The sequence below is a fragment of the Toxorhynchites rutilus genome, chromosome 2, assembly GCF_029784135.1.
Source record: "Toxorhynchites rutilus septentrionalis strain SRP chromosome 2, ASM2978413v1, whole genome shotgun sequence".
In the NCBI taxonomy this organism is placed as follows: domain Eukaryota; kingdom Metazoa; phylum Arthropoda; class Insecta; order Diptera; family Culicidae; genus Toxorhynchites; species Toxorhynchites rutilus.
In genome coordinates, this window is record NC_073745.1 from 173,427,936 (window position 1) to 173,453,312 (window position 25,377).

At 39.5% G+C, this 25,377-nt stretch overlaps 1 protein-coding gene across 3 annotated transcripts in view; it reads right to left on the bottom strand.

Moving 5' to 3' along the window:
• Positions 1 to 25,377, bottom strand: part of LOC129768003 (kinesin light chain-like) — a 350,655-nt gene that overhangs the window by 214,289 nt on the left and 110,989 nt on the right. For all 3 annotated transcript variants that reach the window (XM_055769352.1, XM_055769351.1, XM_055769353.1), the window contains exon 3: positions 10,577 to 11,107. In XM_055769352.1, coding sequence (XP_055625327.1) covers positions 10,577 to 11,107 — 531 coding nt within the window. The remainder of the gene's footprint in view (positions 1 to 10,576; positions 11,108 to 25,377) is intronic.

The window sequence follows — 25,377 nt, forward strand, 5'->3', positions numbered from 1 at the left end:
ATTCTGCAAGTATTCGGTAGAAACCATACATTAAACATTTCGATTCATTTTTATACACCTGCTCGTACACCCAGAAAAATAAACTCCGTAATGGTTATAGAAAAAGTCAGACTCAATCAACTTACTGAACAAGAAACTTCAAAGCTAGTACCCATCCTGGAAAAATACAAAGAAATTTTTCCTAACTCTAATAGCACCCTTTCATGTGCCACAAGTGTGAAATGTGACATTCACACTACTGATGATTTACCAATTTATCAAAAAACATACTCCTATCCCATGGCATATAAGGATGAAGTGGACAAACAAATGAAAAAACTTATCGAATCAGGAATTATAAGACCTTCTAGATCACCTTGGAATTCCCCAGTTTGGATCGTTCCTAAAATAATGGATGCATCTGGAGAGAAGAAATTTCGACTCGTTATTGATTACAGGAAACTGATTCAGAAAACGATATCTGGCAGGTATCCAATGCCTGAGATTTCAAATATTTTATACCAACTAGGAGGAAACAAATACTTTTCAACACTTGATTTGGCATCAGGATTTCATCAAATAAAAATGAATCCTAAAGATGTAGAAAAAACCGCTTTTTCGGTTAACTATGGAAAATACGAGTTCATTCGTATGCCATTTGGCCTCAAAAACGCTATTTTTCGAGAGCGATGAACGATGTGTTACGCAAGCACATTAGCAAGCGTTGCTACGTCTATATCGATGACGTAGTTGTATTCGGAAAATATCTCGACGAGCATAATGAAAATTTGAAAATTGTTTTACAAACTTTGAAAAATGCAAATTTGAAAGTTCAATTAGATAAATCGGATTTCTCCATACTTCGATTGAATTTCTATTTTATCTACAGAAGCTCCACTTAATGCCTTCCGTAATCGAGCCGTCATTGAAAAAGTCAATGATCATCCAGACACGATAGTTACACACTCTTTTCCAGGAATACCGTACCGCCATAAGAAGAACTAGCCTGACTGACCAAATTTTAGCAACACTACTCAAAGACTTTTTCGACTCAACAAAACTAAACGGTTTACATATCTCAGAAGAGATCTTAGGAAAACTTCAAGAGGTCTATAAACAGTTTTTCAGTCGAGCAGGTATCCTAAAAAGTCGATTCACGCAAAAAATATTAAAAGGCGTTTCAAACCCGGAAGAACAAGAGAAAATCATACGTGAAACTCATCAAAGAGCTCATCGCGTCATCAATGAAAATAAAGAACAAATTTTGCGAGAGTTTTACTTTTCAAAGCTCACGCAAAATATTCAAAACTTCATACGAGTTTGTTACGTTTGCAACATATCCAAGTACGATCGACACCCACTCATAGTAAAAATAAATTCACGCCGTCAGTTTCGTTTCGAGTAACTTTTGCTGGTTCCGCTCTCCCTGACTACGTGGGCAAACTGAGACTGCCTGTGCGACTCTTCGTGCCAAAGCCCATGACTTGCCAAAAATGCAAGTCAGTTGGTCACACTTCAGATTATTGTGCCAACAAGGAGCGCAACATGAGGGGAAATCCTGCAGTGCGACTGAGCATAAATGTCCATATTGCGGGGGATCCCCACACGAGCTCTCAGTTTGTGAAACTTACAAGAGTCGCTGGGAGAAACAGAAGCGCTCTTTGAAGGAACGCTCGAAACGTACTTTTGTGGATATCTTAAAGGGCGCTTCTGCACAGGCCCAACAACAACAACCAATCAGCACACAAAATGTCTTCACCACGTTGCCCGTTGACGAAATGGAAGCGGACACAGCTAACGGGGGCACACCGTTCATTTTCCAAGGGAATACCCGGCGCAAAAATGTGACCACTCCCAAAGTTCAAGGCTCCATGGTTTTGAAGTCTGTTTTAGGGAAACATTCCGATTTGCAGAAACGCAAGCGAGTACAAAAGTACCCGCTGCTTGCATCTAATTTGCTATGCCAATTTCCTCTGACTTTATGATTTTGAAATCTGACCCCCCCCCCCCTCCTCCATACAAAACAAATTTCTGCATTACTCGAGAATTAATCAAGCAAATGAAACCAAATTTGGCATGTGGAGGATTCATGATGCAATAAATGATTCTATGGTGGTTAGATACTCCTCTCTCTTAGGGGGGGCTGCAATACAAATGAAACACAACTTTCTGCATTACTCGAGAATTAATCAAGCAAATGACACCAAATAAGGCATATGGAAGTTTTAGGGTGCAATAAATGTTTTTACGGTGGTTAGACACTCCAACCGCCGTTTTTGTTCTCTTAATGGTCAAGCCTTACTAATTTTTGAATTTTTGAATTTTGACTCAAAATCAATGCCAGAACGAATATCGTTTCGAATGTGATGAATATCAATTTGTTGCTTTTGCGACATATAAACGACATATGTAGAAGGCAATCCATCTTCCTTGCGTTGTTTGTTGACGAATTTCCAGAACGATTTAGGATTTCTTCTAAAATTGTTTTGTAGATTATGTTGATATCGTCTAAAACAACTTTGACTGAGCTTGTGGTAAACGCTGTTTATACGCCGATAAAAGATCTTTGACATTGAAGTTCGTTGTATTGAAAATCTCCTCAGGGCAGCTCTTTTTCGCGATTTAAGGTTGCGAAGCTCCAATGTTTGCCAGGGTTGTCCTTTAGCAATGGTATGAACCTTTTTGGGAACGTGTCGATCAATGACATAGGCCAAAACATTAGAAAACGTTTGCACTGCACTGTTAGCGTCGTCATTATCTAAAATTTCGTCCCAGTTGATTTCATTCAAGACATCAGAGATGCTAGAAAAGTCGGCTTTGTAAAATCTGTAGCTCACAGATACAGTGTCGTCTCTTAAAGATATTTTACTCCTTTCGTACGATATCAGCAGTGGAGGATGATGCCGTACAACCTTGACTAAAGGGGTCGGAGCTAGTACCAAACTAGGAGCTTGGTTTGTAGAACTGACAACAGTCCAGAATGCGAATGTTTTCATTTGGTACACTATTTATCTGTCGAAGAGTGGCAGTACTGTAGCTGTCCAGAAGATCCGAGGCGATTCGGGTAATCTGTGAGTGCGCTGGATCAGCAAATAGAAAACCGTGTGTTGAAGAACGCCATCTGAGACCTGGGAGATTGAAGTTGCCAATAATTATTATTTCATCGACTGCAGCAGCAAAACCACATATAGTTTCGACGGATTTGATGTGATCTCCAATCAAAGAAGAGTCATTGATACGATCAGGAGGAAAGTACACCACACAGAAGAAGAGGTTTTGACCAACGAGTTCAATTTCCACCCAGACTTGTTCTACAGTGCGCCAAGTGATATCCTCGATAATCCGCGCCTTCAGATCTTTTCGAACTGCCAATAAAACGCCGCCCCCAGATGCTTTACGGCTGTTGTACAGAGAACGATCACATCGAAAAACTTCGTAGTGCTGGCCGAGAATCTGAGTTGAGAGGCTTGGTTTCGGTGAACGCAATAATGTCATACGCGCCATCCGATGTTGCCAATAGGTAATCGTTGGCACACGTATTTAGTCCATCCACGTTCTGATAGTAGACGAGAAGATCGTAAGGTTGCGAATTGGTTTCCTGTATTGGAATATCAGTGCGCCGCTCAGTCCGGCGAGTAAGCGATGATCGATCAGGTGGAGATAGTCTGAAATCGATGGGCGGATCAGGAATCGTTGAGGGCAAAACGGAGTCATACTTGCCGGCGGTGTCGAGTTGGGAGACCGTCGCAATATCGCTTTCTTCCGTCGATGGGTCAAAGGCTGAAAGATAGATCCATAACAGGTCTTCCTTCGGCTGGACCGTTTTAACTTTGTCAGTCATCGGTTTTGTCCCGCATGTTTTGGTCGGAGCTGACGGAATCTTAACCGGACTTCCAGTATCGCTGCGTCGTCGCTTGTTCGAGGTTGGCGCTTCAAGCCGTTTTTGTCTTATCTGATATTATTTTGAAACGGATTGCCCTGAGCGTTCGTGTCGACTTTTGCAGAAAGAGCAACGACTGCCTCGCTCAGCTTACTGATATCGTCCTTCAGCGATTTGATGGCTTCGGAATCCTCAACAGTTTTGCTGTTTGCAAGCATGGTGCGGAAATTTCCATTTGAAAATAATCCAGCACAGCTGTCGCACATCCAGAAAACGTTCCCATCGTACAGCCCTAATTGATCCATTAGAGGCAGGTCCACCTTAGCACAAATCATATGGAATAATCTCCCACAAAAGCCTTGGCAGACGATTCGTTCAGAATCAACAACTTTTTTATTGCAGTGAGTTCAAACCATTGTGCGTTCAAATTCCACCTATTGGTTTATTTTTGCACAACGATTATTACTGCGTTGCGATCGGGAACCAGTTTATTCTATTCTGAACAAGCTTGCGTGCGATTTCTTAGCACTACTTCGCAAACAGATGGCGCTGAGAAGCGAGAAACGAGTGAAAAAGGGGGACAATGACGTACTCGCAGTAAATAGAACAACAAAAACACTTCACTTTTTCGTTGCACTAATTCTCAATATTTTCACCAGATAAACTTATTCATTCAGCACAAGCCTTTGCATGAACATAAAAGCGACCGCAGTAGACCAAAAACGTAAATAAAGGCTATTGGCACACAAAAAATAATCAAAACACAGCGAACAGAAAGAGCAATCAACTTTGTCAACAAAACAGTAAACGAAGTATGTACCGAAAATCAATGTACCTTTGGAAATCCGCTTTGCAAATATACATGCAAGTCGGGGGTATTTTTGTTCTCACCGAGCTCTCTAACACGGACTTTAAAATCAATGTGCCTGGGGGAATCCGCTTTGTCAAAACATGCAAGTCGGGGGTATTTTTTTCCACTGAGCTGTGTTTCACTTACATGGACTTCAAAATTGATGTGCCTGGGGGAATCCGCTTTGCAAATACATGCAAGACGGGGGTATTTTTGGTGTTGAGTACTTTTTGTACTCGCTTGTCGTTGTGCAGACCGCAACATGTTTCCCTAAAATGTACTTTTAAACTGAGAAGCCTGTGAAAATCGTCATTTCAGATACTAGAGGTGAATGAACTTTCGCGGTTCGAGAACAACGAAACATGAGATGTACAATAATTTCAGAGGGAAATGTAAAATACAATGATCGTTTGACAAATCTTCCGTTCTCATATTCTGGTAGTCCAAGGCGTCATATCAAACGTAAAAGGACGTTCATCAAATTTAATTGTAACGAAGAACATAATCTATTACGAAAATTTCGATGCATTCTAAAATAATATTCAAAGTGTTGAACAAGTGGATTGCATTGCGTAGTTCTACGTCGAAAATATGCGATCGTGTACTAGATACAACCCCTTACAATTTTTTGCAGGGCTCGAGCCTGCCTTTCTCTTCTTACTCATCACACACTACGCGAAGCGTCCAATTTATGACGCGGAAAGAAAAACACACGATACGAATAACGCGAAGAACGAACAGAAAAAACAAACGACGATATCCAAGATGAATTACCACTGGTGGAGTCCAATCTTAGATCGAAGCATAGCGAAAGCAAAGTAAATTTAATTGCTCAAAAGTCCGATGCCGAATGAAAGTTTGCCTCGGCGAGATCCACTGTTTATACTCTAGGCAAGTATTCCCCTTCGTTCTTCTACTTTTCCTTTGTTCACGGAAACTTGAAATCCTACGATTTCCCCTTCGTTGGTCGTCGATAAGTTGCTCGTTATTGACAGCTCTGTGCGGGAAAGCACACAAATGGAAAGAACTCCACTCTAAAGGGGGGCTCCCATACAAATTAAACACAAATTTCTGCATAATTCGAGAACTAATCAAACAAATTGAGCCATACTTGGCATGTGAAGGGTTTAGGGGGTATGAAACGTTTCTATGGTGGTTCGAAATACCTACCTCCTCTCTAAGCTTTCGCATAACAATTTTGGCAAATGAAGCCAAATTTGGGATGTGAGGGTTTTTGGGCACGAGAAATGTATCTATGATGATATGATACCCCTTCCTCCTGTGGAAAGGAGAGAGGGTCACATGCACATATTTATACCAACATGACATTTGAAAATTTTCGGAATACTCCGAAGGAAAATGAGAAAACTCGAAAAAATTTGAAAACCATTCCGATATTTTCCGTCCGATACCTTCCGTTATGTCCTCAGAATTGGCCTATAGCCTTCACTATCGTTCCGATGTCCCGGTTTTCGGAAGAAAATACGCGTTCCGGTTTCAGAAGAGAAATGGCGTCTCCAGATCGTATGTCTAAAGCTAAGTTTATGGCGTGGTTGGAGGATCGCAATATTGAATTTCCGCTTTCAGCAACGATTTGGCACCTGTGGGCCTTTATGATACAGTGATGATGAGAGAAAGAAATAATGCTGACGAAAATTGCGGGCCTGCTGCTGTGCTGCTTCACCCAGAACAGAATGCACGATGAAAATGATCTACACAAGGGAAAGGAAAATTTATCACCAAACCAACAGCGAAACCTACAACTTCTGAAGCGCGATGTTTCAACTGCTCTGGCGTTGGACATTTTTCTGCTGTTTGTCCGGAGCATAAACGGGAAATTGGACCTTGTTTCCGATGTGGCTAGAATCAACACAAGTTGAAGGACTGCCCCAAACCAGCTCCAGTGCAAGTTGCTTCGGTATGCGATGTTCACCGCGAACCGGTCGTGGTTGATAAAGATACGTTTGAGACGAGAGGAGGAGCTCTATCAACAAAGTAGATGCAATATTCCGAATCAATTCAAAAGTGAAGACGCACCACGCTAGATATGGGGTACAGACTAGGGGGCGTTGCTGATTAATGGCCGTGTCAGACACACGTACAGAGCATTGGAGACATCAACATCCCAATTACGAGAACACTTGTAATACTAACATCGAGCCGACCGCGAGTAATCGGTTACATATTAGTAACATAGATAATAAGAAAAACTGTCAAAATATTGAACTCCCGGCCCTTCAGGCTAACGCCATATGAGCCTTGATGAAAATATAGATTTTGGAAAAAAAAGTGCAACTAAATAAGACATTCACATCTCATTTTGGCTGTCCCAGGTCGTTTTATTCCTACAGAGAAGAGGCAATTCTGATTACAAAGGCGTAGGAGGATTCCCCTTGTGTACATACGGCATCATTCCTATTAGTGTAACATTCCGCAATCGAACCAAAACGATAAAGGTGTACGCTGTACCGGATCATTTCATTTGCCATCCATTATTGTTAGGACGAGACTATCTGAAGAATGACAAACAAATGAAAAGAGCGTATTTTTGGGAAGAAATATAAATAACTTTGAGTAAAGTTGAGATATTGACAAGTTCGGCATCGAAAAATGTTTGTATTGGTAAGCTCTAAAAGTCTTTCGAAGACGGTTTACATGTAAAATTTGAAATATAAAAGTTAGAGCGAAAAAATAGTTTTTTTCATGGTGACCCTAACGTAACTTAGAAAAAGGCGCTATAACGATTGTTTTAAGAGATAGAGATAAACTTGGTTCTACAGAGATGTCTCAAATAACTGGGACTACAACATTGTCGAACTATGTTCACCTCTATCTATAAAGATAAGAAAGTTAGATTTTTTATTTCATCCGAAATTTTGGTCACCCTATTTTTAACAACATAAAAACAAGCGCTCTATCATGAGTAACAATTTTGTCTAAGACAGTTTTTGTCTAGAGAATAACTGTCAAGCTCTAAATGCTAATTTCCACTTAAATGCATCTCCTGGACCATTGTGCATTGTTTTGTTAACGATCTTACTAAATCAAAAGTTGACCTCCATGAAAGGAATAGCTTGAGATCGTGCTCGGATTGCCGTCCCCTCGTTTCTTTGCGTAATTATGATTCATACGATCATCCCGTCCCTGACATTTTTTCCATCAATATGAGTGAAATAATATCAATATGACGAACAACATGAACATCAGCAACGAGTTAAGTCCCGAACATGATTATTAAGACCGCTCCAATATTCCGTCTCAGGAGCATGACTATGAGATGATATTGAAACTGACTTCATATGTTCTCATAAGTTTTGCTCCTCGACGGCTATCATATTCCGACAGAAAGGACGGGAATAGCATTGTGGAAAGCTTGCTTGCAGAAGGCATTGGGCCTGATCACGAACATCACTGCCACGTACGCTTTCACGTCACTTACACTTCACTTAATCTTTTTGTGTCTATCATCATTGTCACGGATAGTTGCGTGTAAAAATGAACTCCGTGAAGTGAAAGTGTTCATTCCCGTTTTTTAAAGACCTGTTGGTTGCATACTGTCGGGTGTTTGAACGTTGTGTCGGTTGCATTATTTCGGATTTACAAATTTACAAATTTACAAAATTAATACAACGTATGAGATAATATTCCATTTAATTAATCGTATATTTTAGAACGACAAGTTTGCGATTATACCTCGATGATTAGTTTGCTGAATCAAATGCTGGCTCAAAGATGAGGAGGAAAACTTGGTTGCTCGGGAATAATGTAGTTGTTGAACATATGGGAATGTAATTCTACGCTAGAGATAAAACATGACTATTATGTTTAATAATCGATATCTCGCATACTCTTGTCTTAGCTCGGTCTTACTCGTTTTAATAGTGAGAAATATTTAGAATATTTTTTTCGAACCGTTTCTACAATTTTGATGAATAATATCTCCTATATCTCAGAACAAACCCGAATTTATCCACCTCACGATCGGTATAATCTGGGCTACTCCCATATGGGATTCTGAAGTTTAATCATTTTATCCTTCCCATTCTCGTGTAATTTGATATACGGGACATGAGGTTTTATTTAATTATTTAAACAGAAACTGGTCAGCAGCGTCGGTCAGAAGCATAATCCTCATAGAAAACATCTGATGGGTTTCAAGGAATTTGACAAAAGCTGAAAGTGATCCAGATTTTCTAGAGAAGAATTTATAAACTGTATCTTGTGAATGCACAATCGAATATCCCCGTCCGGTATATCTTAGGTAGTCGTGATCCTGATATTCTGCTTCACCTATACCTGTTCCTCAGAAACGACGATGTCAACGTTTAATGATGTTTCCTCCGTTGTATCCCTGTATCATATCCCTCCTATCCAATCGATAAACATTAACTTAGTCGCGTCAATACATACACATACTCTTTACAGATACACAGGTCGAAGGTTGTGCAGGCCACTGATCATTCAACAAGAGCCAAAGGTTGTACCGCTCATGACAACTCTACAAGAGCTGAAGATTGTACCGCCCAGTGTCTACCCTGGATTCCTCGATTCAAGAGAGATGTACCACGATTGATATGATGTACAGACTAGGGGGGGGGGCCTCGCTGATCAATGGTCAGTTGCACCCCAATAGGAAGTACCCCGTGTCGACCACACATACATAGTACAGGAGACTGCAACATCCCAATTATGAGAATCTTCGTAATACTAACCTCGAGCCAACCGCGAGTAATCGAGTTGAATCACGATAAATTTGCCGACTTCGATGTCGCATTACCTACTGGGAATTTGAAAATGCTTATTTCATACCACTCGAAATTCGATGAAGCGGAGGTTTGTAATAAGCTGACTGTTCGGGATCGGTTCTTCGGTTTAGGTTCTCAAATGTGGACTGTATTAAATTTTACTTGATTTGGTCAGATAACACGGTTTAAACACTTAACAATATTCTATATTAGTTCTAAGTTAATAGCTAAAATAACATTGTCGGTTTGGTACGGAAAACTAAACTTCGAGGCAAAAACACGTCGTTCCGGTAGACAAAACAAATCTAATTCAACATTTTTTTCATCGTTGCACACGCATTTACTTCCTATGACATAAGGCATATGTCTTTATTTTATGAGGAAATCATTGATAAGTTTGCGCTCATAGTTGACCGTAGGATTCTTTTGTTATACAGACAATCCTGTTTTTGTGCGGGTGATAGGGACCGCACAAAAAAAAATTCTTAAGAAAATGACATCCGATTTCCTTTTTTAACTTTCATAAGCGGCCTACTCACTTGCGCAGTTCATAAAATCATCTCATAAACTCAACTCAGACAAAACAAAACATAAGAGTGGGAATTAACTGACACAGTCCAAATGAAATATCAAAGATAGAAAAAAAGGACCGATGACATAATTTTCTTCCAAACACCGCACAGAAAAAGTCGTACCAAAAAATTCGCATAAAAAACCGCGCAAAAACTGGTTTTACTGTATAGATAAATGTTGAGGAATAAAAATGTTGAAATCTGTCATCGCAATACTGTTATTTTAATGTTGCAAATGAAATTGAACAGGTAGCTCAGTTGGTCACGCGTCGCCTCTGATTCGTCACCATTACTGAAAGATGTTATCAGACGTCGACAAATAGGTAAGATTTCTTAAGTCTTCATTGTTACACATGGAAAATAATTTCAAAAAAGTAACCAGAGCTATAAGAAACTGCCGGGCCGCAGGTTCAGCATAGCTAATACAGATGAAAACCTAAATACTGATATTCTACTTTCATAATCTACCGGACTAACGTTATTTCGCAAATTCAAGTAAAGTTATTGTAAATCGATTAGACGTTGTTGTTGTGTACATAATGCTTCTTACCTGATCTCTGTAAACTAATGCTAGTATGTTCAACATGGTCGCTACATCAGGATGATCACGGCCACTTGCTTTTTCCAAATCCTCCAAAGCTTGTTTACAGAGTGGTACAGCTACTTCATATCGACCTTGTGATGCATATTGTATAACTAAATTGTGTAAAGTTCGCAATCGTGCTGGAATCTCGTAACCAGTACTAGCGTTATTTGCAAACTGATTAGGATGGCCAATATTTCGTTCTTCCACATCATCTTCAGGAAAAAGCTCAACTACAGGATTAGATCGTGTTTTTTCCGTATTTTCTTCAGTTTCTTGATTCTCGTCATACTTCTTCACGGATGACATGAATTCAAGATGCTTTTTCTCTTCTTCTAGTTGAGCGACATTTTGTTCTGATGATTGCAATTTTTGTTGAGTGTTCGCTAATTCATCTCGAAGCCAAGCATTTTCCTGGCAAAGACGCCTCACTTGTGTACGCAGCTTTTGCTTTTCGGCTTCAATATTTTGAAGATGTGATGCCAACACAACAATCACCTGAAAACAACAAATACATTATAACTAAAAATACTAGAAGCACAATAAATAAAACTACGAACAAGAAACAATAAAATTTTCAGCATTAAATTAAGCCTGATAGTTATTGGTTTCATCGACCAAACGAAACCGAGTGAGCATTTGATGTTTAGTTAATTTATATTATTCCCTTATATGCTTTTGAAATATATACTCCAGCAGACTCTGCTAGGCAGTGCTTGGATTTTGAATGAACTGAATATGAGCATATGCCCTTCATTCGTTTTCTCATTCATGTACGTTGCTCCCTTTGAACCATTCAACACTACGGTGCCAGACGAATTGCCTTGATTCACTGCCATCGACATCGGTGAACCATCAACATTCGAAGCTTGAATTTTAAAAGAGGAGCTCGAGCATTCTAAGCTCATTCTTTCTTTTATTCGCTATGATACATACTTGTGGACGTCATCCACTCACAGCTGTAAACTAAATACAGGCACTTGTGCTCTCTTAGCGGGCTGTGACCGAGCCTTGGCTGCACATATGGTGCACGGGAGGAGAATTGAATTGAAGCATTTTTCTAGTTTCGCATTTATTTTATTCACAGCAAACTACTAGGCTTAAACGTGAAGTATATTAAACTTTTGATGTCATAATGTTTTATTTGAACGTTACGTGTCTTTCAGGTAACAATATGAAACTTGAACTATTAATGTTAGTTCAAATATTCTATTTATAACAAGTTAATCTCATTCGTCTTCCTAAGTTCGAAGCCGCCGGACGCATATATTTCGTAATCGTGTATCGTTGAAGTGATACCGTTATTCTCGTGACTGGTCAAGTGATTGTGCGCAATAACGGGATTCCCTAGATTGTAACTGGATTGCATTGAAGCGGACACAACAAGCAGGAGGAAGAAGGCCTGCAGCGCGGGCGCTGTGTGCTGTGTGCTGGTGAATTTATCGCCTCTCGTCATCGACACCATTATCGTGCTGTGGTGCGATACACCGGTTCAGCTGCACCGAAGGATTGATACGCGTTGGAGATTATCCGCACTGGTGTGGTGTGCATTATAAGTATCAATAATTTTATTAGGTTAAGTTTATTAGGTTTAGAAAGAAAAAACAAACAAAAAATTGAAAAATTAACTAAAAAGTGTACATCTGCCACTTTAAATGGCAGATGAAGAAGGAACCGTTGACATGGAGATTGAATCCACTGTCTACCCCTCCATATCTACGGGAGCTGGAAAGTCGCTTAAACGCGTTCCCCCCTCGGATGTCTCTTTAGAGGGAGAGTTAAGTCACCTAAACAAGCCCCCCTCAAGAAAATTTGCAAACCTTTCCTCTTCACCCCCTCAATCTCCTGCTCCCGCTTCCGATCAACTCCCGAACTTTCCTCCCAGCCCTACTGTTCCTGATCCCGCTCAACAATCGACCTCGTCCTCCCCCTCAGTTGTTTCCTTTCCTCGTGTCAAGGTCTATCCAGAAGATTCACCTGGATCTGGCCCATGGGTTGTTTTCTTCCGGCCCAAACCAAAAGGAAAATCTCTAAATGTCATTCAAATTTCTAAAGATCTGGCAAGATATTATTCCTCCGTGGTCGAAATTAGAAAGGTTAGACCGAACAAACTGCGTGTTGTCGTGGCTAATCGGAAGCACGCTAACGATATTGTTGTCGACAATCGTTTTGTAATAGAATATCGCGTATATGTGCCCTGCCATAACGTAGAAATTGCGGGGGTGATTACAGAAACGGGTCTGACGAGCGAAATAATAAAAGAGGGAGATGGCAGATTTAAACAGCTCCCTTTGAAGCAAATTAAAATTTTGGACTGCCAGCAACTAGGAAAAGTTTCCCAGAATGGGGAAGAAAAAAAATTCACGCCGTCCGACTCGTTTCGAGTAACTTTTGCTGGTTCCGCCCTCCCTGACTACGTTATGGTGGATAAATTAAGGCTTCCAGTGCGACTCTTCGTGCCAAAGCCCATGACTTGCAACAAATGCAAGTCAGTTGGTCATACAGCAGATTATTGCGCCAACAAGGAGCGCTGTGCCACTTGCGGAGAGCAACATGAGGGGAAATCCTGCAGTGCGACTGAGCATAAATGTCCATATTGCGGGGGATCCCCACATGAGCTCTCAGCTTGTGAAACTTACAAGAGTCGCTGGGATAAACAGAAGCGCTCTTTGAAGGAACGCTCGAAGCGCACTTTTGCGGAAATTTTGAAGGGCGCTTCTCCACTGGCTCAAGAGCAACAACCAATCAACACACATCATGTTTTCGCTACGTTGCCAGTTGACGAAATAGAAGCGGACACAGCTAGCGGGGGCACAACGGTTATGTCCAAAGGGAATCCCCGGCGCAAAAATGTGACCACTCCCAAAGTTCAAGGACAAGTCCCTCCGGTGATACCCCCTGGTTAGCTTGCCTAAAAAATCGAGTGCAGCGGACAAGCAAAATCAGGTTCCTCCTGGTTTCCGTGGGAATAGTTCATCTTCGAACGACCCAGCACTCGAGGGGACATCAAAAACCCCAACTGTCCCTATTTTTCCGTCCAGCTCAACTTCCCAATCGGGATTTATAAAGTTGTCTGACCTTTTGGATCAAATCTTCAAGTGTTTTAATGTTTCCGACTCCATCAGAACCATTGTCATCTCAATGCTTCCAGTATTGAATACAATTTTGCAACAATTGATGCAAACATGGCCCCTCCTTGCAATGATTATCTCTCTTGATGTCTAATTTAAATAGAGAGGTCGGAGATATCACTGTTTTACAGTGGAATTGTCGTAGTCTTATCCCTAAATTGGATACATTCAAATTTCTAATTCATAAAGTCAATTGTGATGTTTTTGCACTGTCCGAAACCTGGATCTCTTCTCAAAATGATCTCTCTTTCCACGATTTTAATATAATACGCTTGGACCGCGATGACAGATACGGAGGGGTACTATTGGGGATCAATAAGTGTCACTCTTTTTTTAGAATTGACCTTCCACCTATTGGAGGGATCGAAGCTGTTGCCTGTCATGCAAACATCAGAGGCAAAGACCTTTGTATAGTCAGCTTGTATTGGCCTCCGAGATCTGCGGTTAGCCGCAAGCAACTTGTTGACATGTGCTCACTCCTTCCTGAGTCACGATTGATCTTGGGAGACTTCAACTCTAACGGAACTGCCTGGGGGCAACAGTACGACGACAATCGTTCATCGTTGATATATGACCTTTGTAACAGCTTCAATATGACCGTTTTGAACACTGGGGAAACAACACGTGTACCTAAACCTCCTGCTAACCCAAGTGCTCTTGACCTCTCGCTTTGCTCGAATTCACTATCGTTAGATTGCAAGTGGAATGTAATCCAGGATCCCAACGGTAGTGATCACTTGCCAATCGAAATTTCCATCACCATTGGGTCGAATTCTTCTGAATCTATAAACATGGCATATGACCTCACAAGACACATTGACTGGAAAAAATATGCGGACGCGATTGCTCTAGCCATCAATTCCAAAGATGGTTTACCTCCATTGGAGGAGTATAACTTCCTTTCTCGTTTGATCTATGACAGCGCGGTTCGCGCTCAAACGAAACCCATCCCAGGTTCCACTATTCGTCGAAGGCCTCCCAATCCATGGTGGGATAGCCAATGTTCCAAGCTTTATCAGGATAAATCGAATGCATTTAAAGCTTTTCGGAAAAGTGGAACCATTGAGAATTTTCAAACGTATTTATCCCTTGAAAATCAATTTAAAAACTTGATCAAAGGGAAAAACGTGCTTATTGGCGAAATTTCGTGGGAGGTCTGTCACGAGAAACGTCAATGAAAAAAATATGGAAAGTGGCTCGAAACATGAGAAATCGCTCTTCAACGAATGAAAGCGAGGAATATTCACATCGATGGATTTTAAATTTTGCACGGAAGGTATGTCCCGATTCCGTTCCTGTACAAAAAATTGTTCGAGATATTTCACAAGATAGGTGCGATCTTGATTCCGAGTTTTCGATGGTAGAATTCTCTCTTGCTCTCCTTTCATGTAACAATTCTGCGCCGGGATCGGATAGAATTAAGTTCAACTTGCTGAAAAACCTCCCTGATGTGGCGAAACATCGCTTGTTGAATTTATTCAATCGGTTTATGGAGCATAATATTGTTCCAGATGATTGGAGACAAGTACGAGTTATAGCTATTCAAAAACCCGGAAAGCCCGCGTCCGACTTCAATTCGTACCGCCCAATAGCAATGCTGTCTTGTATACGGAAATTGTTGGAGAAAATGATCTTGTTTCGCCTTGATCGTTGGGTTGAACCGAATGGCTTACTCTCAGATACACAATATGGGTTCCGCAGGGGCAAGGGGACGAATGATTGTCTTGCGTTGCTTTCTTCAGAAATTCAAATGGCTTACGCCGGAAAAAAACAAATGGCTTCAGTATTCTTGGACATAAAGGGGGCCTTTGATTCTGTTTCAATAGAGTTTTTGTCAGACAAATTACACTTTCGGGGTCTGCCGCCTCTATTGAATAATATGTTATATAACTTGCTTTGTGAGAAACATTTGAACTTTTCTCGCGGAGATTCGGCAGTAAGTCGGTTCTCTTACATGGGCCTCCCCCAGGGCTCATGTTTAAGCCCCCTTTTGTACAACTTCTATGTAAGCGACATCGACAATTGCCTTACACAAAATTGCAGCCTAAGACAACTTGCAGATGATGGAGTGGTGTCTGTCGTAGGATCAAACGAATCCGACCTGCAAGAACCCTTACAAGATACCTTGAACAATTTTTCAACCTGGGCCATTGGGCTAGGGATCGAATTCTCCACGGAGAAAACAGAGATGGTGGTTTTTTCTAGGAAGCATAGACCAGCAAAACCAAAGCTTCAACTTTTGGGTAAACCGATCACTCATGCTATGTCATTCAAGTATCTTGGGGTATGGTTCGACTCCAAATGTACTTGGGGGGCCCATATTAGGTATCTGATTAAAAAATGTCAACAAAGAATAAACTTTCTCCGTACAATTACCGGCACCTGGTGGGGAGCCCATCCCGAAGATCTTATAATGTTGTATCGAACAACTATTCTCTCAGTGATGGAGTATGGCAGTTTCTGTTTTCAATCAGCTGCCAAAACACACCTCATTAAACTCGAGCGAATTCAGTATCTTTGTCTCCGTATTGCGTTGGGATGTATGCCCTCAACGCATACCATGAGTCTCGAGGTTTTGGCAGGCCTACTCCCACTAAAAGATCGCTTCAATTTATTATCTCTTCGGTTCCTCATCCGGTGTAAGGTTATGAACCCATTGGTGATCGGAAATTTTGAGCAACTGATCGAGCTAAATTTTCATTCTGGATTCATGAACTCATATCATGAATTCGTCTCCATGCAGGTTGATCCTTCTTCGTATATTCCCACCCGTGTTTGTTTTCCTGACTAAATCAATTCCTCTGTACATTTTGATCTGTCCATGAAGCAGGATATCCATGGAATTCCAGATTATCATCGATCGGGGATCGTTCCTACGATTTTTGAAGCAAAGTATGGGCGTGTCAATTGTGATAATATGTACTTTACTGATGGGTCCTCTATGAATGAGTCCACAGGATTCGGAGTGTTCAACAATTTTTTAGCACCTCACACAGTCTTCAGTATCCTTGCTTAGTGTATATTGCTGAATTGGCAGCAATACACTGGGGGCTGGACAGCGTCGCCTCACGACCTGTTGAACACTATTACATTGTAACGGATAGTCTGAGCTCTGTCGAAGCTATCCGTTCAGTGAGGCCGGAAAAGCACTCGCCGTACTTCCTTGAGAGAATACGAGAAATTTTGAGTGCTTTAACCAGACGCTGTTATGTCATTACCTTTGTCTGGGTCCCTTCACATTGCTCAATTCCGGGTAATGAGAGGGCTGACTCATTAGCAAAGGTAGGAGCAATTGAAGGCGAAATTTATCAGCGTCAAATCGCCTTCAATGAATTTTATTCTTTAGTTCGTAAAAATACCATCGTTAACTGGCAACGCAAATGGAACGAAGATGAATTGGGCCGGTGGCTCCACTCAATTATCCCTAAGGTTAGCCTCAAACCATGGTTCAAAAGTCTGGACTTGAGTCGGGACTTTATTCGCACCTTCTCCCCTCATGTCCCGTTCGTTAAACGCGCTACTCTTTCGTTTTGATCTTGCCGACAGCAATATCTGTGCCTGCGGCCAAGGTTACCACGACGTCGAACACGTTGTTTGGTCGTGCGAGGAGTATCTTGTTGCCAGATCGAATTTAGAAAACTCTCTTCGGGCTAGAGGAAGGCAGCCCAATGTGCCGGTGAGAGATGTGTTGGCTGGTTTAGACCTTGATTACATGTCCCAAATATATGTCTTCCTAAAAGTTATCGATCTTCGTGTCTGATTATCCTTATATCCTTATATTCTCCTTTTCCTTTTTCTTCGCGAGAAATCAAATCCCTTCTTATTAACAATAGAATAAGGTGAAATGTAAAAACATATTAGATATAAGATAGGCTTAAGAATTGAGTGTAATGAATGTGAGTGTGAATGTGAGAGTGAACATTGTCAACATATCCTTTTATCCCTTCCTTTTCCTGAAGAAAATATGTCACCCTTCTAAACTCGAGTAGACCGCGAGTAATCGGTTTTCTACACCATTAACATTAGAATTAAGGAAAAATGTTTATATATACTTGTAACAATACAATCAGGAGTTTGGCTCCTTTAAACTTTAAAAAAAAAACAAGTTAATCTACCTAACAATGGTTTTAGGCTAGAATTATCTCCACCAAAATAGGTTTTTCAGAAAATCATCATAATTTTTGAACTTCAATAGTTGGGCTATGTTGTTTCATTTAGGAATGTAACACGGATTACATTTTCCTTTTCAACTGCAAACCGGAAACTGGTGCGTTAGTGCGCTTTTTATAAAGTAAAAAACTTTAGTACGCGAAGATAAGCGCTTTGGTGTTGCATGTATTGACATAAACTTATATACAGTATCAGAACAAAGCCATTCCTTAAACTTCTATTAGGCATGGTAGAGTTTGATGAAAGGCACAACATGACAAACCTGACCCAAAAAAGTTATTCGATATACAATTTTGGACTCGAAACTGTATACAGTTTGAAAGAGAAATATTTTTTTAATGTTTCGAATATGACTTATTTCGAAAAAAAAGTTACCTTTTAACGTTAAGGTGAAATATAAGTGCCTATTCTAAGTACAGCGGGGTGAAAATCGTGACTTTTGAAGATTTAGTTGAATTTTTACCAGGAATTTTTTATATCGATATTGCAGCAAAATTAAGAAAGACAGAAGTTGGGTGTCGTAGAACAAATTGTAGATAACTAGAGAACTTTAATCCAATCGATAGAAATAATAATGTTTAATATGAATTTCTGGGATAAAACTAATAATAACATATTGAAAATTACCAACTTTTAAGTTTTTCACTTCCAAAATGTTATTTAAATACACTAATTTAGATGTTCCAGTACTTTATTCTTTGGCGTACTTTTTAATGTAGATCCAGTTAGAGGCAACAGAGTCTGAAACAACAAAAAGTTCTATAACTCTGTCATTGTTGAAATTCAAACATATGCGTAGAAGGATTTTTCTCATCAAATATGATCGTCTATCATCTCCTGAGAGATTCTGAATAAATTTATTTTGTTCGTATGAGAAAGGTGTGACTTTAAGAAATTAATCAAAAAATTAAATTCTACTTTTATATTAAAAAAACGAAAATATATGCATAAAAAACGAATAGAACAATGTTTTTGACTCGATAAAATACAGAATTCGATTATATACAGTTCAAAGTTCGTAAAAAGTTCGGTATGTATATTAGCAAATTTCGAAACTGTAAGAAAGTATGAAACGCTGTTGAAAACTATAGCGAAACTGCTATACGCGATGTCCAGAACAACAACGACATACTGCTTCGCATAGTAGTTTCAAAACAATTGATTGTTATTTCAAGCAATAATTCCAAGAGTATAAATCTAAACATTTAATTTTTAAACGATTTGTTAATAAAACTTGTCATTATCGATGCGCGTTTTTATTAAAAACATAATCGAAGTTACAGAAATACATAGACAAGTTTGTTAGAAAATACATTATATCGTTCCTATTACACGATATTGCATTGAATTCGAAGTTTTGAGGTAAGTTTACTGCTTGCTTTATTCACGTGAATACATTCCTCGTACAGCGAAATACAGCAAATATGTACAGTGTTGTCTACCGTAAATTTCTTGGTGGAAGGAGTAATATTACATATCAATCCAGTATATAACGTATGAACGTTAAGTTATGAAATATCATTAAAGATAATTATACAGTAATTCAAGTGAGAATGAAAATATCTTATAATTTATCGAACATTGCATCGCTCACCCAATCATCACATTATATTCACATAAACTTAAACTCAAAACATATGAAATAATGTCGACGATATTAATACAAAAAGTGCGACACACGGATCGCGCGCATTTCTAAAATATAGATTCTAGCTGGCTCAAATGAAATACACTTGAGGAATTATTTGCATCCAAATTCAGTAGCACACACTGAATTTGAATGATTCAACTGTAAACTGGCACGTGAATCTCATATGCTACTGAACTAAATATACTGCTTACAGCCTACGTTCAGGGGATAAAAAAGAATTGCTAGACTCTTCCAAATGGTCTCACGACTTTTTAGCGTTATGAGTACAAATTCTTCAGTACATATGGATGGACACAATCGTTCTCACTTTTATTTCTCGTGTGGTATCTTCAGCGCGAACAGCAGTTGCTTGGTACGTTAGTGTGAGAGCTTTAGAGCAACTGAACTGTTTTACGGTTCGTTCATTCAAATTTGAATGAATGGTGAAAGCACTGCTGCTCGGTGAATAACGTATAGCTGGAGTCACTTGTGTTTCATAACGAACTCTATTATGGAGAGTAATTCCAAATGAAACCGTCCTAAAAATGCAGATTTTAAAAACATGTATTGAGTTGGTGGAAATATGAGTTTTCCACAGCAATTGGGAATTTTTTGACTCAAGTGTAATTTTTCAAAACGGTGCATCGATTTTAGTAAGAGAAATCTTTGATAACAGCCATTCCATGCTAAACCCATATAGTGGGGTTCTCATATTTTCGTCAAAAGTGGTAATTTTGTTTTTTTATCGCGAAACATTAGATCCGTTTTTTTATTTTTCTGGGGGTGTCCATTTGCATTTTAGGGTGGTCCGAAAAATCAGTTTTTTCCACTTTATCCCAAAAATGACTTTTTTTTAAATTCATAACTTTTGAACTACTGAACCGATTTAGATGACCGACATATCAAATTGAAACAATCCTTTTATAAAAAAAATATTGAACTTGCAAAAATTGGATTTTATTCTCGTTATTATTGATTGTAGTCGTTTTTTATTATTTTCATGGCTTTGGACTAGAGAGCGCTAGGGCACAGTGCACTATTCACACATTTGCTATTTATTATAAGGATATCATACTTAAGATTTAAAGTTTACCAGTTTCACTGCAATCACGGAGTCTTCCAAGCATAACCACGTTGCAGTTTGTTTATTCATTGTAGATTGCGTTAATTTTATCGAAAGGAAGTTGCCTGACCATAAGAAAGTTCTCTTTTTATCAGATGGATCAGGATCAGAAATAAGATGACAGCCTTTAATTTGTGCCAAATGAAAAAAGAGTTTGGTATAGATGCGGAGTGGTAGAACTTTTTCGCCACATGCCATGGGAAAGGTCCATGTGACGCTTTAGGAGGAGTTTTGAAGCGGAATGCTGCTAAAGCAAGTTTACAGGGTCATCACATTACAACTGCAAAAGAACTTTATACATGGGCAATTTCCAAAACGAAAATGCACTATGTTTTTTTTTCAGAGACAAATTATAAAGCAATGGAAAGAAAACTTAAAACCCGTTATAATCATGTGAAGCAAATTCCCGGAACTCAGTTATATTATAGTTTTAGACCGGAAAAATGAAAATTATATTATCTTAAAACGATTCTCGTTCTCGGACGAAGAACATTCTGTGAAACTGTAAAAGTAGCTTTAAGCATGCTTTATACCTAGAATAAAAACAGGAAGTGGGTTATATCTATGGTATAACCGCAAGGGTTACGTAGGACTATCGTTGATTTAGAGATCATTTGTTTGAAGTTGAATCTGAATTCATTCTGAATGAATGAATATTTGGAGAACTTCGAAAACGAGAGCGTTACGTTGGAGCCACAAGGTTTTATGCATCCAATAATGGATACGGAAATATCCTACTGATGGGGAAGAATAATCTTCAGAAGCTATCCTGTTAATTGCGATTGATTGAAAAATCACAAAACCAAATGTATTTGGTCACAGTGTTACATGGATAGAAAACATTCAATTAAACTCTTTCACATGAATATATTTTGAAAATTCCCAAAGGAACTGGCAGATTATTTTCAGTAACGATTAGATATTTCCACATTTTCCTCGATACTGGAAGCCCACCAGTGGTTAATGCCAACTCGATAACCACCTGTTAATAGCACTTGATTGAAACATATTTGGTCACAGTGTAACATGGATAGAAAACATTCAATTAAACTCTTTCACATGAATATATTTTGAAAATTCCCAGAGGAACTGGCAGATTATTTTCCAGCAATGATTAGAACTCTTCCGGAACTTTCCCGATGCTGAATGGCATCCTAACGGAAAGCGTTCTGCGCGTGTATGTGTCGATCCTTCGCCGTCCACCTCCTCCAGCACGTTAGGCAACGATGTTGTCTTGTCGATGTTCTCACGAAAAATGAATGTGTCTCACCACCAGAATATCGCTTAAGTATGCTTTTTGTGTGTAATTGAATCGAGAGAAGGTGTGGTTTACGATGGCAATTTGGAAGGCAAACTAGAGGGGAATGAACTCTCTGAGCTCGGAACTTTCGGCGACTGAGCAATAATCGATTGCGGGCGCATACAATATTGGATACGGAAATATCCTACTGATGGGGAAGAATAATCTTCTGAAGCTATCCTGTTAATTGCGATTGATTGAAAAACCACAAAACCAAATGTATTTGGTCACAGTGTTACATGGATAGAAAACATTCAATTAAACTCTTTCACATGAATATATTTTGAAAATTCCCAAAGGAACTGGCAGATTATTTTCAGTAACGATTAGATATTTCCACATTTTCCTCGATACTGGAAGCCCACCAGTGGTTAATGCCAACTCGATAACCACCTGTTAATAGCACTTGATTGAAACATATTTGGTCACAGTGTAACATGGATAGAAAACATTCAATTAAACTCTTTCACATGAATATATTTTGAAAATTCCCAGAGGAACTGGCAGATTATTTTCCAGCAACGATTAGAACTCTTCCGGAACTTTCCCGATGCTGAATGGCATCCTAACGGAAAGCGTTCTGCGCGTGTATGTGTCGATCCTTCGCCGTCCACCTCCTCCAGCACGTTAGGCAACGATGTTGTCTTGTCGATGTTCTCACGAAAAATGAATGTGTCTCACCACCAGAATATCGCTTAAGTATGCTTTTTGTGTGTGATTGAATCGAGAGAAGGTGTGGTTTACGATGGCAATTTGGAAGGCAAACTAGAGGGGAATGAACTCTCTGAGCTCGGAACTTTCGGCGACTGAGCAATAATCGATTGCGGGCGCATACAATATTGGATACGGAAATATCCTACTGATGGGGAAGAATAATCTTCTGAAGATCTCCTGTTAATTGCGATTGATTGAAAAACCTCAAAACCAAATGTATTTGGTCACAGTGTTACATGGATAGAAAACATTCAATTAAACTCTTTCACATGAATATATTTTGAAAATTCCCAAAGGAACTGGCAGATTATTTTCAGTAACGATTAGATATTTCCACATTTTCCTCGATACTGGAAGCCCACCAGTGGTTAATGCCAACTCGATAACCACCTGTTAATAGCACTTGATTGAAACATATTTGGTCACAGTGTAACATGGATAGAAAACATTCAATTAAACTCTTTCACATGAATATATTTTGAAAATTCCCAGAGGAACTGGCAGACTATTTTCCACCAATGATTAGAACTCTTCCGGAACTTTCCCGATGCTGAATGGCATCCTAACGGAAAGCGTTCTGCGCGTGTATGTGTCGATCCTTCGCCGTCCACCTCCTCCAGCACGTTAGGCAACGATGTTGTCTTGTCGATGTTCTCACGAAAAATGAATGTGTCTCACCACCAGAATATCGCTTAAGTATGCTTTTTGTGTGTGATTGAATCGAGAGAAGGTGTGGTTTACGATGGCAATTTGGAAGGCAAACTAGAGGGGAATGAACTCTCTGAGCTCGGAACTTTCGGCGACTGAGCAATAATCGATTGCGGGCGCATACAATATTGGATACGGAAATATCCTACTGATGGGGAAGAATAATCTTCTGAAGCTATCCTGTTAATTGCGATTGATTGAAAAATCACAAAACCAAATGTATTTGGTCACAGTGTTACATGGATAGAAAACATTCAATTAAACTCTTTCACATGAATATATTTTGAAAATTCCCAAAGGAACTGGCAGATTATTTTCAGTAACGATTAGATATTTCCACATTTTCCTCGATACTGGAAGCCCACCAGTGGTTAATGCCAACTCGATAACCACCTGTTAATAGCACTTGATTGAAACATATTTGGTCACAGTGTAACATGGATAGAAAACATTCAATTAAACTCTTTCACATGAATATATTTTGAAACTTCCCAAAGGAACTGCCAGATTATTTTCCAGCAATGATTAGATCTTTCCGGAACTTTCTCGATGCTGAATGGCATCCTAACGGAAAGAGTTCTGCGCGTGTATGTGTCGATCCTTCGCCGTCCACCTCCTCCAGCACGTTAGGCAACGATGTTGTCTTGTCGATGTTCTCACGAAAAATGAATGTGTCTCACCACCAGAATATCGCTTAAGTATGCTTTTTGTGTGTGATTGAATCGAGAGAAGGTGTGGTTTACGATGGCAATTTGGAAGGCAAACTAGAGGGGAATGAACTCTCTGAGCTTGGAACTTTCGGCGACTGAGCAATAATCGATTGCGGGCGCATACAATATTGGATACGGAAATATCCTACTGATGGGGAAGAATAATCTTCTGAAGCTATCCTGTTAATTGCGATTGATTGAAAAACCACAAAACCAAATGTATTTGGTCACAGTGTTACATGGATAGAAAACATTCAATTAAACTCTTTCACATGAATATATTTTGAAAATTCCCAAAGGAACTGGCAGATTATTTTCAGTAACGATTAGATATTTCCACATTTTCCTCGATACTGGAAGCCCACCAGTGGTTAATGCCAACTCGATAACCACCTGTTAATAGCACTTGATTGAAACATATTTGGTCACAGTGTTACATGGATAGAAAACATTCAATTAAACTCTTTCACATGAATATATTTTGAAAATTCCCAAAGGAACTGGCAGATTATTTTCAGTAACGATTAGATATTTCCACATTTTTCTCGATACTGGAAGCCCACCAGTGGTTAATGCCAAATCGATAACCACCTGTTAATAGCCGCGCGTGTATGTGTGTGTAGCGATGTCTTCCCAGGGAACCGTTTGTGGCATCACTCTCCTCCTGATAGATTCCCTTCTGGCCTAGGGTGCACAAACAGGCTCTTGGTGACACCGTTCATCCGCGCTTTCATGAAAAATAAAGAGCTTCACCGCAACAGCGACAACATGCTCCAATCGCTGTTCAATTAGAACTGAGTGGATTTCCGAGCGCCGCTCGCTTATATACCGATTGGTGATTTCAATAGCCTGTTTTGAAAGCAATTTTAAGACTATTGAAACAAGTTTTTGGATCAAAAAGTAACAAGTATATAACGCGTAGACATTTTATCTTTCGAATGAAGTGTTTATCATACCATTTCGTTCAGTTGTTTAGGAGCTATTAACGCTCAAAATCTCGGTCTCCGGCGTAACGCTTTCGTTTTCGAAACTTTGATTTTACACCCCGGTATAGAAATGAAAGACGTAGTCCTACGTCAAAACTATGAAAATGATGAATATTAATTCCTGCCCACTTTACCTGATACATATTTTTGCATTGTCCTTAATCTCTACCGATAACTATACATATTCCTATTTCCTACCCATTAAGCTACCTGCACAAAAAACATTTTAACTTTGAAAAATCATAACTCAAAAACTAAAAAAAAACTCTCTCTGATTTTTGTATATGTTATGTGAA